General features: G+C 38.5%; 1 protein-coding gene across 1 annotated transcript in view; it reads left to right on the forward strand.

Moving 5' to 3' along the window:
- The window catches only part of COL4A3 (collagen type IV alpha 3 chain), an 86,074-nt gene extending 74,107 nt beyond the window's left edge, over positions 1-11,967 (forward strand). The window contains exons 44-52 of the mRNA XM_055079438.1: positions 1,424-1,496; positions 3,613-3,684; positions 3,774-3,899; positions 4,761-4,859; positions 6,166-6,378; positions 7,233-7,410; positions 7,538-7,652; positions 8,889-9,061; positions 9,653-11,967. Coding sequence (XP_054935413.1) covers positions 1,424-1,496; positions 3,613-3,684; positions 3,774-3,899; positions 4,761-4,859; positions 6,166-6,378; positions 7,233-7,410; positions 7,538-7,652; positions 8,889-9,061; positions 9,653-9,737 — 1,134 coding nt within the window. The 3' untranslated portion in view covers positions 9,738-11,967. The remainder of the gene's footprint in view (positions 1-1,423; positions 1,497-3,612; positions 3,685-3,773; positions 3,900-4,760; positions 4,860-6,165; positions 6,379-7,232; positions 7,411-7,537; positions 7,653-8,888; positions 9,062-9,652) is intronic.
- The last annotated feature ends 3,383 nt before the right edge of the window (positions 11,968-15,350 follow it).

Here is a 15,350-nt window from a genome sequence, read left to right on the forward strand (position 1 = left end):
GCGGCACGTGGGATCCTCCCGGACCGGGGCGCGAACCCGGTTCCCCTGCATCGGCAGGCGGACGCGCAACCGCTGCGCCACCAGGGAAGCCCCAGAATCTACCTTTTTAAAACTCTTTTTTAAAAGTGAGATATTTGCCCAACTCCAGTCTTAGGTACTTCTCATGTTCTCTGTAATTCTTTGAAAGTGACAAACGCTAACCCTATGATCACGCTGAAAGTCCCTTCCAAGGGCACTGGGATGTGGAAAGTCTGGTTTGGAAATGCGATCTCTCTTAAATCCCCTGTGCCTCCAAGGTTAGTCTAGGCTTCTGCATTTGCGCTTGAAAGAAAACTCTTCTTGATGGATATCTAAACTGACTCCTTGCCCTTAACAGCTCTCTCCTTGCGGGAAGCAGCTTCTTCTCCACCCTAGGGCAGGGCCTGGCACCCGAGCTTCCTCCCTGGTTATCTTTACCTCCGGAGAACAGGCCAGACTTCAGAAGCCTGAGACTCCTTGATCGCATGGGTGTTTTCTCTCTCTCCTTTTTTAACCTCACACCAGCTTATCTAAGAAATAGGACTGTTCTTTCTTTCATCTTCTAGCTCCAAAGACAGCAGGCTGAAAGACCAGTTTTGTTATTGTCGGCATTTTTCATGACCTTCAATTCATTGTTTTCAAGTAATAGCATTCTGTCTCATTCATATGGACAGTATAAGAGTAGATGAATATGCATGCTGACATAGAACTCTTTTCGGAAGCCCTGTTCCCTCCCCTCTCCTCCAGTGGCCTTGCTTGAGAATCTCGTGGTCACAACAGCAATTAGTCTGAGCCTCATGAGGAGGGAGCTTCTCTGCCCGGTCAGATCACTGCATCTTTGCCAAACATGCATGTCAAAACTCCCCTGTCAACCCCTTCATGCTCCCATCCCTGGAACCTTTACTTCTATCGCTCTGACCAGAGTAAGTTATAACCCTGATGGCTTAGTTAGAATGATGGTGGGTGCTACAATTCAACAGCAACTCTGTTGCCTTTGCAAGAATTCCAAATACAAATTATAATTTTCATCCTGGCAATCTGGTACCTATTCTTCCTGAAAGATCTTCAAATACTGGGCAGTTCACTTTAGAATACAGAATATCCAATTGTATCCAATACTCACACCAACATACATTAACATGAGAAGTTATGTTGGCTCTGGGGCTTAAGGGTAGTTTTTACTTCTTTCTTATTGAAAATGATAGTCGTAAGGTGAGGTAGGTGGCACAGGAGTTACAGGAGGTGAAATACTGGATTGGCATGTGAAAATGATGTCTGACAACTTTAACTCCTTCTGACCCAACATAGTATTATATCCTATATGCTTAAAAAAAAACAAACTGTAGTGAGTATTGTGATTTTAAAAATATGTCTGTGGTTCTGCTCTTTCTTATTTAAAATATAGGGAGCACCAGGTGCCCCAGGTCTGCCAGGGGTCAGAGGTGATCCTGGATTCTATGGATTTCCAGGCATGAAAGGTACTGTTTTTGTGCACTACTCTTTGGATGCAAAGACAATGACTGATTCATATTTTAGGGTACACAAACGTTTACTGAACCCCTACGGTCACCACAGACAGTTGGGCTACAAATAGGACCTCAGTATGGACGAAGAAGGAAGACTCCACCAGCCCACAACCCCAGGGACCTTAAAAATTAAACCATACCTTAAGGATGGAAACTATAGAAAAACTCAAAACAGAAACAGTTTAAAGTGGTTACCTTTGAGAGTACTGATGTGTGTCGGGCTGGAGGATAAGGAACTACACCAGTAGCCACAGTATTGCTTTGAATGGTTTATTTTACTTTGTGCATGTGTGATAATTTTAAGAAGCTGAAAATCTAAAAGAATATTCCCCAAGCTGATAATGGGGGAGGGTAAGTAAATTTTTATATGCAGATTCAAGCACTTGTTTTTTTATGGGGCACATGTATTATGTTTTTCATCAGAGAAGACATGTAATTTGGAGATTTTAAGTTTAAAATGTTCATACACATAAATTTAAACTTCAGGTTTCAGAAAATAATTCTCGAATCTTCCATAAGGGTGCTATGACCTCAGATGACATTTTGAATATTGGATTTGTTGTCTTAGCTGGTTAAATCCACTGGTATTGTTTTGTGTGTGCAGGGAATCTATTATCATAGACTAAATAGATGCGACACAAGAATTTCAACCAAAGTGAACAAAACCATGTTTCTCTGAAAGACAAACTTTTCCAGGTCTGAGGGAGGACAAGCTGGAGTTTAAAGAGAGCCTCTTCAATGCTTTCAACCACTGGCTCTTCAAGGAGCAAAATAGCAAAGAAGAAATCAAAGCAAGTGATTCTGGGGAGACTCACTAGACATTGGGTTGGTGAACACTGTCAGACAGCCTGGGGAAAATGTGTGCGCCTGTCACGCCCCCAGGTCCCAGGACAGGAGCAGCTAAGACTTGAAAACTTATAGAAAGGCCCTACTAAAGAAAGAAATATTCTGGTGAAATATTTAGATGTATATAGAGGGAAGATTCGTAAAATCAGTTCTTTGGAATATGTTCCGTGAAACACATTCAATTAGTCTCTTAGATTCCAGAATAAGACTATCTGTCATCTGGCACTACCTATGAGTTTGCACTTCTTTATTTGGCAATTTTTAATCCCCAAAGGGAAAAATACTTAGGCCTCTTCTGGTAGATGTAAGCCAATGTTAACACTCTCCTCAAGTTCTGATATCTAGTGGATAATTTATAGTGTAGTTGCCAGTTAGCTTTGGGTAATATAATTGTTTTATCATATTTCTGCTATGAATATCATGTTTAGTATTAAGTTCTTTCTAAGTAATCAGATGTAATGTCTACATTTTGTCAAGATTTTTTAAAAGAGACTATTTCTCCAAATCGATGGTTCTTGGTAACATTTCATTCATGTCAAAGACTGGGAGAGAAATCTTACCTCTTTGATAGTTTACATCGAAGTAGATATTCTATATGAGCTCGTGAGAGTAAGTAATCAGATGTAATGTCTACATTTTGTCAAGATTTTTTAAAAGAGACTATTTCTCCAAATCGATGGTTCTTGGTAACATTTCATTCATGTCAAAGACTGTTTGGGAGAGAAATCTTACCTCTTTGATAGTTTACATCCAAGTAGATATTCTATATGAGCTCGTGAGAGTTCCTAACATAACTAACTTTGGGCTACTAGTAAAGCTAGACTCATAAGCTGAGAAAGTAGATAACTATTGACAACCAATATAATTCACTAGGAAGTGCTAAAATAGGTTTTAATGTCACTTCATATTTTACCTTAAATATTAAATTGAATTGATTTCTGAACTTAAAACGTGAACTCTTAGGAATGCTTCCCCTTCAATGCTAAAATACTAGTTCTTAATGCCTACTCCTAGAATATATTTTTAATAGACATTAAACATGGCTGATTGGGTCCAAATGAAATTCCACAACCCACGCGAATATAACTAAGTTGCAGCCATTGTCACAGAACTCATAACCTCCGGTCATAACTCCCATTATCTAGAGTCGACCATCAACCTAAAGAGCTCGGAAACCCATTGTTCTATGTGGAATCACGTTGCCTTTTTATTTTTTTTTAAGGGGAGAAGGGTAATTCAGGATTTCTGGGACCAAGTGGACCTCCAGGGCGAATTGGGCCAAAAGGACCACCTGGTAAATATTATTTCTTTAGTATTGCTGTCCACGAAGAAACAGTAACTCATCAGGAAAGCCATCATCTTCTTATATGTTCATGTCAATAGGTGCACGTGGAGACCCTGGCACAGTGAAGATCATCTCCCTTCCAGGAAGCCCAGGCCCGCCTGGCCCAGCTGGAGAACCAGGGGTGCAAGGAGAACCTGGGCCCCCGGGGCTACCGGGAAACTCAGGTGTGGAACTGGCAGCATTGACTCGATCACTAGTCAGCAGTTGAACCAAAATACCTGTAAAGAGCTTTGGAAACAAATGATACAACTTCACAGAAAATATTACACAGTACAGTGTTTTTAATAATCAGCTTTAGCATTGAGCTCATTTTACTCTTGACCAGCAAATAAAACTCCTTTTGAATCTATTGAAAACTGTTGTGTACAGTATAAACTTGAACAAATACACTTTAGGACACTCAGGATTTTTGTGGTTAAGGTAAAAGTATGAAGTCTATCTTCTCTGACAACTGTCAGTCTTAGAGTTCTGACTATTTATAAATGATTGCCCAAATAAACCTGAGTTTCAGGTATTTATACTTTTCTAACAGTTTGTACAGCACTTGGAAGAGTAGTATATGCAAATGTATGCTTAATATTATGAAATCTTTTCAAAATATTGGTTCATGGGAATTGAACTAACCTTTTTCTATAGTCTTAGCATATTGTAATGGACTTCTGAATGGAATTGTTGTGTTCTGCATTTGCCTGAATCACCTGGGAGATAAGAGAGATATGATTTATTACTTTGATCAGTACAAGGGCATAGTGAATTCTGGAGCAGCATAAATCAATATGGTAGCACAATTTTAAACTGCTGTATTTCATATACTCCTAGCTCATTTTTCAGGGGTTTTTTTTTTTTCCCCCCGGGAAGTAGGGTGTAACATGTTGGATGACCAACTGTCCCAGTCTGCCCAGTCTGTTCTCTTTGCAGGACTTTTATTGCTGAAACTGTAGAAGTCTTGGGTAAACTGGGATGGTTGGCCACCCTGCTTTTTTTCTATATGATCCATTCAATACAATGTTGGTTTTTTTGCCTAGGACCCTGTGGGCCAAGAGGTAAACCAGGCAAGGATGGACTACCAGGAACCCCTGGACCAATTGGAGAAAAAGGCAACAAAGGTTGTAAAGGAGAGCAAGGTAAACAAACAGCTGGCTGTTCTCCTTCACTGAAGGAGAGCTATTACCCATACATATACAGAGAAAGGAGCCTTGTTCAAATTTGTGACTCTAAGATCTAGATCAAGATCTAGATCTAGATCTTTCAGTTTGTGTTGTGCAGATTAGACTAAAAGCCGGGGCAAAACGTTCTTTCGGAAGAAGACAGAAAATCAAGAGTTACTGGAATAAACCATTCTTCCTATCTGTTAACTGGGCAAATGTACTTCAGATTTTTAACCTGAGGACACATAGCCCTAATGAAACACCAATTCTGTTTTCAGAAAAACGGATACTGTGTACTTAGTTGATAATATCTACTTGTAAGAGTAGCACCTAAGTACATAGTTGGAAAAACGTTACCTTGATATGAATAGAAGAGCAACTTAGTATCCCTATTTAGGAAAGCTGTCTTTTAACTTTACCATTCTTGAATACTATCTCAACAACTCCTGTGCGTGTCCCAAAAAGGGGCCTCTTTAAGTACTTTAGTCTGGACATAAACTTATATGTGTCAATTTGATATGCCTGGATCAAAACCTACCTTCTGCAGAAGTTTCAAAAGCACCTTTCTAGAAAAATACCCAGCTCTCCAAATCTTATTTTTTAGGATTGCTGACTTTGTTAAAGTAAGAGAAAACTCTAAATGTGATTTCGAATTCATTGACATATGCCCAGATCTACTATAATACAGCTGTAAAGACTAGAGATCTGTCTTTAGATACAATGCTAACTAATAATATTAATTGTAATATTAGCTGCATAATCACTCATGACTTAGCATTGTCCTGAGTGCTTTAAAACATTTAAAGCATTATTAATCATTCGACTTTCCTTAAAAATGTGTTTTTCAAAATGGTCAAAATTAAAACTCTTATTCATAATCCCATAAATTTAAAAACTTTACTGACCAAGTCTGGGTTACAGAATGGGGCCAAGGCAAGAGCAAGGCTCCTACAACACAAACTGTGCTGAGAATTATTCACAAGTAGACAGAGTTCGTCTTGATGTCAGGCACCACAGGGCAATACAAAGATGAAAACCCGATCTCAGAAGACTCATCATCAGATATACACAAATATCTATCGTAAGGGGCGTTTGTAATAAAATAGTCAACATTTAAGAATATTCTTCGGCCATTTTATAAACCATTATTCTTTAGGACTCCTTTCTGTATTTGAGGCTTAATAAATATATAAATATATAAATAAACATTTAAATTAGTATTTTGGAGAAACAAGTTTGAGGTTTCATTTGTGTTGCAACGTGTATAATGTGTTTTTTAAAGGACAGCCTGGGTCCGATGGGCTGCCTGGCTTGAAGGGGAGACCTGGCGACACTGGGCCACCTGCGCGGGGGACAGCGGTGAGGGGCTTTGTCTTCACCCGGCACAGCCAGACCACGGCGATTCCCTCCTGTCCAGAAGGGACGGAACCACTCTATAGGGGGTTTTCTCTTCTCTTTGTACAAGGAAATGAACACTCCCATGGACAGGACCTGGGTAATGCCCTCGTTCTCATTTCTAGCTACTTTGTTCCACATGCGGACTCTACATTTTTATGGCATGGGGTACTTCCCTCTGAAGTTAAGTATAAACAACCTGAGTATCTCACAGCACTTTTTTTTTTTTTTTTTTTTTTGGTTATGCGGGCCTCTCACTGTTGTGGTCTCTCCCGTTGCGGAGCGCAGGCTCCGGACGCGCAGGCTCAGCGGCCATGGCTCACGGGCCCAGCCGCTCCGCGCGGCATGTGGGATCTTCCCGGACCGGGGCACGAACCCGTGTCCCCTGCATCGGCAGGCGGATTCTCAACCACTGCGCCACCAGGGAAGCCCTCACAGCACTTTTTAAAGAGAGTAAATAAGACGTTGGCCTGTCTAATATTCATTCCGGACCGTAAGCTCTAGAAGGAGCCTGGCTCGTGAATGTCAATCTAGTTCATCCTGTGCAACGCAGACTTTTCACTAAAACACCTGTCTGCTTTTTAATCTTCAAAGTAACATCTTTTCTTAAGCTTTGTCCGGTTATTGGCTAGCATATACATATGAAGACCTGGGAATACTTTGAAGCAGACATTTTTCCAAGCAACCTCTGCTAGTCCTAAAATTCTAGACTGATTAGAAACGGCCACAGGAAGCGTTAAAGGTGGAAGAACGAAGGGGGATTTCTTTCCCTATTGGATCTTTAATTTCTCTCAGTATTAGAACTTTTCAATCACACATTTTGTAAATAGCTCTTTTGTGTTGCCTTTCTCCAGGTTTTGCCATAGGTTGTGTTTTAATTAGCCTCTCTCTAGTAATGATCATCAAAATAATTTGAATTTACTGAAAGTGACACCCAGTCTGATGTTTCATTAGGAACTCTTGGCAGCTGCCTGCAGAGATTTACTACAATGCCATTCTTATTCTGCAATATCAATGATGTATGTAATTTCGCATCTCGAAACGATTATTCATACTGGCTGTCAACACCAGCTCTGATGCCAGTGGACATGGCTCCAATTACTGGCCGGGCCCTGGAGCCTTATATTAGCAGGTAAAATCCCAATCCCTTAGTTTCGTGATGGGAGCAGTTGAATCACTTCGTTTGTAATGGAATGTAAGGCAGCACATCATGGTGCAGAAAGTGGCGATGCTGCCATCTTCTTTGTTTCGTGTTACAGATGCACTGTCTGTGAAGGTCCTGCAATTGCCATAGCTGTTCACAGCCAGACTACTGATATCCCCTCATGTCCTCCTGGCTGGATTTCTCTCTGGAAAGGATTTTCTTTCATCATGGTAAGGAGAAAAGGAACAGTAAATTCATAGTAAAGATAATCTGTGGACTCTTACATTGGGCTCGATGAGATGTGGCCCCCAGGAATGATATCGCTTGACATCAATATGCACAATCTGCTGTGGATATTTGCTTGAAAATCTGCAAATATACTTTTTTTTACTTCAAATAAGTTGTTCTTTGGTAAATAATGAAGCATTTTAAAAAATAGACTTCTCAGAAAGAGACTACCCACAAATTCTAAGTAAGACATTTAAGTGAAGAGTAGCTACCATATTGGTGATAGAATGCCTTTTTAAAAAAATGTGGCAGCTGTTTTATATATCCTCCAAAAGCCTTCTGAAAACCCTGCAAGGTAGTTTCTATCATCTACAGTTTTACAAGTAAGAATGAAGTAAAGAAATTTCCCCAGGGTCTCACAACTAGTAAGTGGTAAAACTGGGATTTGAATCTGAGCCTGTCTGCTCCAAAATCTTTGTGCCTTATACTGTGACCCTTTGAAGTTCCTATGAAGACGGGAACTAAAAGAAACAGCCCTTTAAAGAAAAATTCCCGAGATGTAAGTACTAAATGAAGAAATCTAGGGATTAACATTTGTGATTCTGATACCTGCACAGACATGGCTAGTGGTCATTCATATTCTGTGTAGCATCATTTATGATACACTATTCCCCCTTCTTTACTCACAGACATCCACTCATTCAATCATTAATTCAACAAATATTTATTTAACACCTACTATGTGCCTTGACCATTCTAGGTACTAAGGATACTGGCAGTGAACCAAAGTTCCCGCTCTCATGGAGCTTATATCCTAGTGATAGCCATATAAGCAAGAAGACAAAATAACAATAATAGTAATGAGTTCAGGTGGTGAACAGTCCTAGGAAGGAAATAAGGCAAGATAAGGGGAGAGACTGATAGGGATGAAGTCAAGGAACTCTTTTTGGAGGTTATATTTAAGCAGACCCCTGAATGACGAGAAAGAACCAGTCAGACCTGGGGAAAAGAGCATTCCAGGCAAAATAAATAGCTTTTATTTTATTTTTGATGACCATCCTTCAACTTGGGAGGTAGCTGGAGTGTTAGTAAATTTGGGTAAAGAAGCACAAGAGGTTTAATTCATCCTTTCTGGGTTTTTTTCTTACTGTCTTCTAGTACAAAAAAGAAAATTTTAGAGCATTGAAAATGTGAGCAGTATGCAAAGAATTCTTATTTGGATACTTGTCTTATGATAGTTCACAAGTGCAGGTTCAGAGGGCGCTGGGCAGGCACTGGCATCCCCCGGTTCCTGCTTAGAAGAATTCCGAGCCAGTCCATTTATAGAATGTCATGGAAGAGGAACATGCAACTACTATTCAAATTCCTACAGTTTCTGGTTGGCTTCATTAGACCCCAAAAGAATGTTCAGGTAACTCTTCAAAGTCAAGTTTAATCTGATGACTCAACTGCATAACTATTCAAAGGTTGCCTATGTTAGGTCTTCATGCCCTGTGTGTTGATGGACTCACATCTAAAAAACCTCCCCATGCCAACGAAATCCAGTTTACAAGTGGTCTAGAGTCAACAAGTAGCCATGGTTTGTGCTACTGTACCAATAAAGACCAAAAAACATGTGATTTTTGTCATCACTAAATGTATTTAATATTTATATATGAATTTATAGACTACTGAATGAAACTATCGATACTAAATGATCTGCTAATCTTAATTTACTGTATTGGAAGACTTGTGAGTAATACAGAGTATTAAAAGGATAGGAGTGGTTTTTATTGCAGAAAAAGTGATCCGTAAGTTCGCACCTGCAAGTTGCTGCTAAATACGACTAAAATGCTGACGTAGATACCTTTTCAGAAATATACCTCCCGATAATAAAGTTTAGATGACCTACAACTTTCATTACTAAAACTCGAACCCAGGAAGTATTTCCCTTTTATCTATAAATTGAGGAAACTTTTTGTGGGTTTTTTTTTTTTTAGTTTAGTTTTGTTCTTTATTTCAGAAAACCTATTCCATCAACTGTGAAAGCTGGGGAGTTAGAAAAGATAATAAGTCGCTGTCAGGTGTGCATGAAGAGGAGACATTGAAGAAATAAAGAAAAAATAGAACTGTGACTTTTCATCCCAAATAACCGAGGAATGATAAAGAACACGCAGTTATTTAAGTATTTTTCTCTCACCGAACAGTATCGCCCGATGATGGCTTAGTACAAAGTTTCTACTTGTTTCCCCACACAACAAAGCATTCTTTGAAGTTAGTTCTGTGATACTGCTCTCTAAATCTGTACTGTGTCAAAGTTCCCTAACTCAAGGCAGTAGGCTTTTCACAAAATATCACTGAAATTGTATTCCATTTGTATCCAATGCACTAAGTAAATGGTAACTGTATAAAGTTTGATGCTACAAGTTAAGAGCTATTTGGTCTACTGGATTCCCAGGATTTGCCCCCCTTCTATTCCAGTCTTCGAGACTCAGGGAGGCTAAATCTGTTTTAGATCGCCCAACCACCCGCTTCCTAGAGCTTTAGACCCTGAGCAGGGAAGGGGATGGAGACAAGTGGAATGCTAGAGCATCATGAATAAACTGGACTTTCAAACCTGGTGAGGAACCTAAGGCCTAAAGGAACCAGAATTGAACTGAGGTTCATGGATTTTTCTAGTGCTTTTTCAAACATACCCAAGACTATGGCCGAAAGGGGGTTGCTCTGAGTGGAATCATAATAGCCTTGGAAATACTGTCTGGTTTTGGTTTACATTTTTTAAAAGATTTTTGTTTGTCCATTGAATTCATTTCACTGCAGCAATATAGCTTGCTTATATTCAAATAGATACGATGTTTACCCTAGTGAATTAATTACATCCACACAAATAACAAGGACACTACTTCCTAGATGTGCACTTTATCCCCATTCCTATAAATCTCGGTGCCTACCTTATGAAATAGTAGTTCAGCAATCCATGGAAGAACTTAAGTCATTTGTTAGCTAATCAGGCTCAGAATATTTTTCCTTTGCTCTAAATATTCCATTTAAACTGGGTGTTCAGAGATTTAGTCTCTTGTTAACTATCTAATTCTTCCTTTGTAAAAACACGTTTTTGATATTATATATTCTTACAAACCACTGAAAGAGTCCATTGTGTAAAAATCTTAATGTACGAATTGTATCGTTGGGCAGCTCTATGTCAAATATGCTTCCTGATCCACCTAGGTGGCGTTGGTGGTGCTGATATTTAAATTCAGGTTATTGCTTCAGCCTCAGTTGCTCTGTAAGTGAAGATGTGACCCCAGAGGACAGCACAGACCGCGACCTTGGTTGGCATCCTTCACTGCTCATGTGGCTACTGTCAAGCCATTTTTACATTTAAACTGAGAAGTGCATTTTACTTAGATTATTTACTTAGACTCATTTTTTTTTTTTTTTAGACTCATCGTATACTAAGACTTTTTTTGCTCTAAAAATATCCTACTCTCTTAATTGTACTATCACGGCACAGGGCTAGCTGATCTCCACAAACCCTGTGTAGGTCAGCAATTCTCAAAATGTGGTCTCTAGACCAGCAGCATCAGCAGTATCTGGGTACTTGCCATAAGTGCAAATTCGAGGGCTCACCCTAGACCTTTAGAATCAGAAACTCTGGGGCTAAGGCCCAGAAATCTGTGTTTGAACAAACCCTCCAGGTGATTTCTGATTGGGAAGAACTGCTCTAGGCAAACACTTAAGAAACAATTCTACAGACAGTTACCAGGTACAGCTGGCTACTATTGCTCCATCCATGCCTCTCTTTAAAGTCCAAAATCACAAATGACCTTAAGGTCACCTAATTTTACTGACAAGTAAATGCCCTATACTGGTGCTAATGCCAAATGACTGGCCTCTGCTTGTCCCCAAGCCTCCATCTTTTCTTGCCCTCTTATCAGTGTTTAACTTCTGAGGAAGACAAGTGATGCTAAAACCTTAAATTCCAATGAAGCCATATTAACAGTTGCTCAGTCCCGCTTCTGAGACTGAGCATTAAAACATAGTTCATGTGCATTCCTTTCCAGATACCTATCAGTAGTTTATAAGGTTATGAAGATTTAACTTTGTAGATAAATGTAAATAACTTGTTTCTTTTAAATTTCGGGCTTCAACTTTGGAATTTCACAGTGTGCTGAAATAGTGGATTTCTCAAAGGTCTTTTTGCAAGATAAACATTATTAAGTAACTTATTTATAAAAGTATTACAATAATTCTAAATTTGAATTTTATTGCTAGTTTAACTTACAAAGATTTTTCTAGGCATCCAATGTAACCTACTGCTACTAAACTTAATTTAATATTTACTCTGTAACCAAATGAAATATATTTAAAATATACTGAATATTTTATATTATATCTTGACAAAATTACAATGTTGTAACGTACTAATATTTCTGTAATTACAGCTTAAATATTATTTTATTGTATTGTCTAAGAATAAAATTGAAAAAATTATATCTGGTCTTATTTTTTTCAAAATGTAAACAAATTTTTTTGGACTGTAAAAACAGTATATGTTCACTGTAAAAACAACAGCAATTATGAAGAAGAATATAAAAGTTGCCATGATCTAACCCTCACCCCCACCCAAGAAAATTAAGGTAGTATCCTTCCAGACTTTTTTCTTGTAAATATATTTTTAAACAAAAATGGAATAAAAAGCATGCTGTCTTGAAACTAAATTTTCAAATCAAACTTAATACACTTTGGACATATTTTCACATCAATAGATAAGAACTAATCATTATTTACATGGATTTCCTACATAAATCAATGAATTGATGGGCATTTATTTTAGTTTTATTATGGACATATTATACACATTTTATCTTACATTTGTCCAATTATTTACTCAGGATAAATCTCTAGGAGGAAAACTGCAGAATCAAAGGACTTGCAATCTTAGGCCTTTGAGAGAGAGAGAGAGAGAGAGATACACATATATACGTGTATATATATATATATATATATATATATATATATATATGTACATATATATATAAATGTTCTCCGGGAACATTGCTAGAATTTCCAGCTGCATCAACACAATGTAATGAAAATACCCATCTCCTTATGCTTTTATCAATACTGCATATTCTTTTGTAATTTTGCCTTTCTCATTTTAATTTACATTTTGCTCATTACCAGTGAGTCTGAATATTTATCACTTTAAATTAGTATCTGGGTTTTTTAGTTTAGTGTATTTAATTAGTGCGTGGTTTTTTTTTTGTTTTGTTTTTTACTGTGAAAGGCCTAATCATATCTTTATCATTTCCTATTGAGATATTTAAGGAGTTTTTACAAATCAATAGGAAAACATAGAGATTACAGAAGTTATGGGTCATATTTTGATAAATGTTTCCCATTTATAATGCAAATACTCCTTCTTCAAGGAAAAATATTCATAAAATTTCAAAGGTAGAGAATTGGTAAAGATGAATGCCTTTAATACACAAAATCTTAACTCTCATAGGTAAGAAATTTGGGGGCTGTGTTAAATGACAATAAAGATATAATCAAAGGAAAAAACAGAATGAATGAATAGTGATGCTGGGTAATAATGCTAAGAAAGCCAAGAAAATTGTTGCTCAAATAAATATTTAGAAACACTCTCATAACTGGGACAAAAAAATCTAATTTGAAAACATTTTGAGTCAAAAAATATACTCATCTATTTTAATCAACTTATTTTTACTGCTGACAAGTAGAACAATGAGTGCTGTGTTTGAGTTCATTCTCTCTACTTATAAGCCTGTTTAAAAAGAAAAATCTTGATCAGTCTCTAAGGGATTCTTTGCAACTTACTGACAGGGCACTTGCGGAACACTAAGAGTGCCTAATTCACCTCACCCTAATCCCAGCTCTGCTTACTGGAAACTAAGAGACAACCAAACACAGGAGGAAACGTAACTGATTTTGAATAACCGGGCTCAACTTAAACATTCAGATAAATATGACCCTCTCTAGGTTTTTGGAGGCTCTACGGTGTTTCTAAAAATGCTAACACTGCTCAAAACCTTTTTAGAACTATTGCTTTGGAATTCTCTTTAATTCCAATTGATCAGTCAAACAGGGAAATAGATCTCATTACTTTAAACCCAAGACCTACAACATGCTCAATATGGCTGCTCCATGAAGATAGAGAGATGAGTGAGATAAAGACCTTGGTCTCAAACATGGAACTTATCATCTGGTAAGGGAAAATAAGGCAAATACATAGATAATTATAATACTGAACAGAATATGACAAGTACTGTAAGAGGCAACAAACAGTGGTTCAAAAGTTGGAGGCCTCAGGAAATCATAAGGGAGAGGACATTTTAGGTGGTCCTTTAAGGGCAATTAGGATTTCGAGAAACAGAAGGTGATCAGAGGCAGGATGGCATTCTAGGTGGCAGAAATAGCATAGATAAAAGTAAGTAGTGGGAAAGCATGAAGAAATCTCAGAGAACAATTAATGGTCAAGAATATATGGAATATATACATGTATATCATACACACACACACACACACACAAGGAGGGGTAAATAAAGTGGCATAGCAGGAGGTGAGGGCCATATTAGGGTTTAGAACACCAAGGTGAACTTGCACATCATTGGTTGGCATTAGAGACCCACTGAAGGTTTTGAGCCAAAGAGTAGAATGATCATACAAATGGTAACATGGAAGATCCAATATTTCATATACTACCCTCCCAGTTTCAAGTGTTTTTAAAAATTACTGTACTGCTGTACGGACATTTGAATTTGTGGAGGACTATAAGTCATCAATTTCTTTTTGTATTTGGGGCTTCAAATTTGGGATGTCTTTGTCACAAATTGTAAAAATAGGTTCTTTGTGGATCCAATATCCAGGAATAATTAGAGAAAGAAAAATATTGGAAATGCGGAGGCCAGTTAAAAGGGTAACAGTCCAGATGATTGGTAATGGTCTTGTAGCGGGAAGAGAAATGACAGAGAAAGTGGACAGTTAGCCTCGAGGTGGGAGAATATAAAGGATGGGGGACAGTGAAAGGTGGTTTCAGAATCTTGAACCTTGGTGACTGGAAAAAAATATCTTGCCATCAACTGAACAAGGAAATTCAGAAGTTATCTGGATTAGGAAGAGGGAGAAAATTTGAGTTGGAAACCCTGTTGGGATCAAAGCTCCAATGGGACACTTACAAAGAAATGGCTAGAACTAGTGTAACAGGATGAGACAAAATGGTCTGTTAATTTTATTTAGATTTAAATATCACCTTTTCCCACAAAAGAGTTGAGGCAACTGTGGGTGAAAAGACAGTCAATGATGGATTGAATCATAAACAGGAGTGTCCCCACTAATGACGGAAGAGACAGAAGACCCAGCATGAAGCTTTATTACAAAAGACACGGGAGCAGGGCTTCCCCGGTGGCGCAGTGCTTAACAATCTGCCTGCTGATGCAGGGGACATGGGTTCGATCCCTGGTCCGGGAAGATCCCACATGCCGTGGAGCAACTAAGCCCGTGTGCCACAACTACTGAGCCTGCGCTCTAGAGCCTGCGAGCCACAACTACTGAAGCCCATGCACCTAGGGCCCGTGCTCCACAACAAGAGAAGCCACTGCGATGAGAAGCCCATGCACCGCAACGAAGAGTAGCCCCGCTCGCTGCAACTAGAGAAAGCCCACGCACAGCAATGAAGACCCAATGCAGCCAAAAAT

The sequence above is a fragment of the Physeter macrocephalus genome, chromosome 2 (genome assembly GCF_002837175.3).
Source record: "Physeter macrocephalus isolate SW-GA chromosome 2, ASM283717v5, whole genome shotgun sequence".
Taxonomy (NCBI): Eukaryota; Metazoa; Chordata; class Mammalia; order Artiodactyla; family Physeteridae; genus Physeter; species Physeter macrocephalus.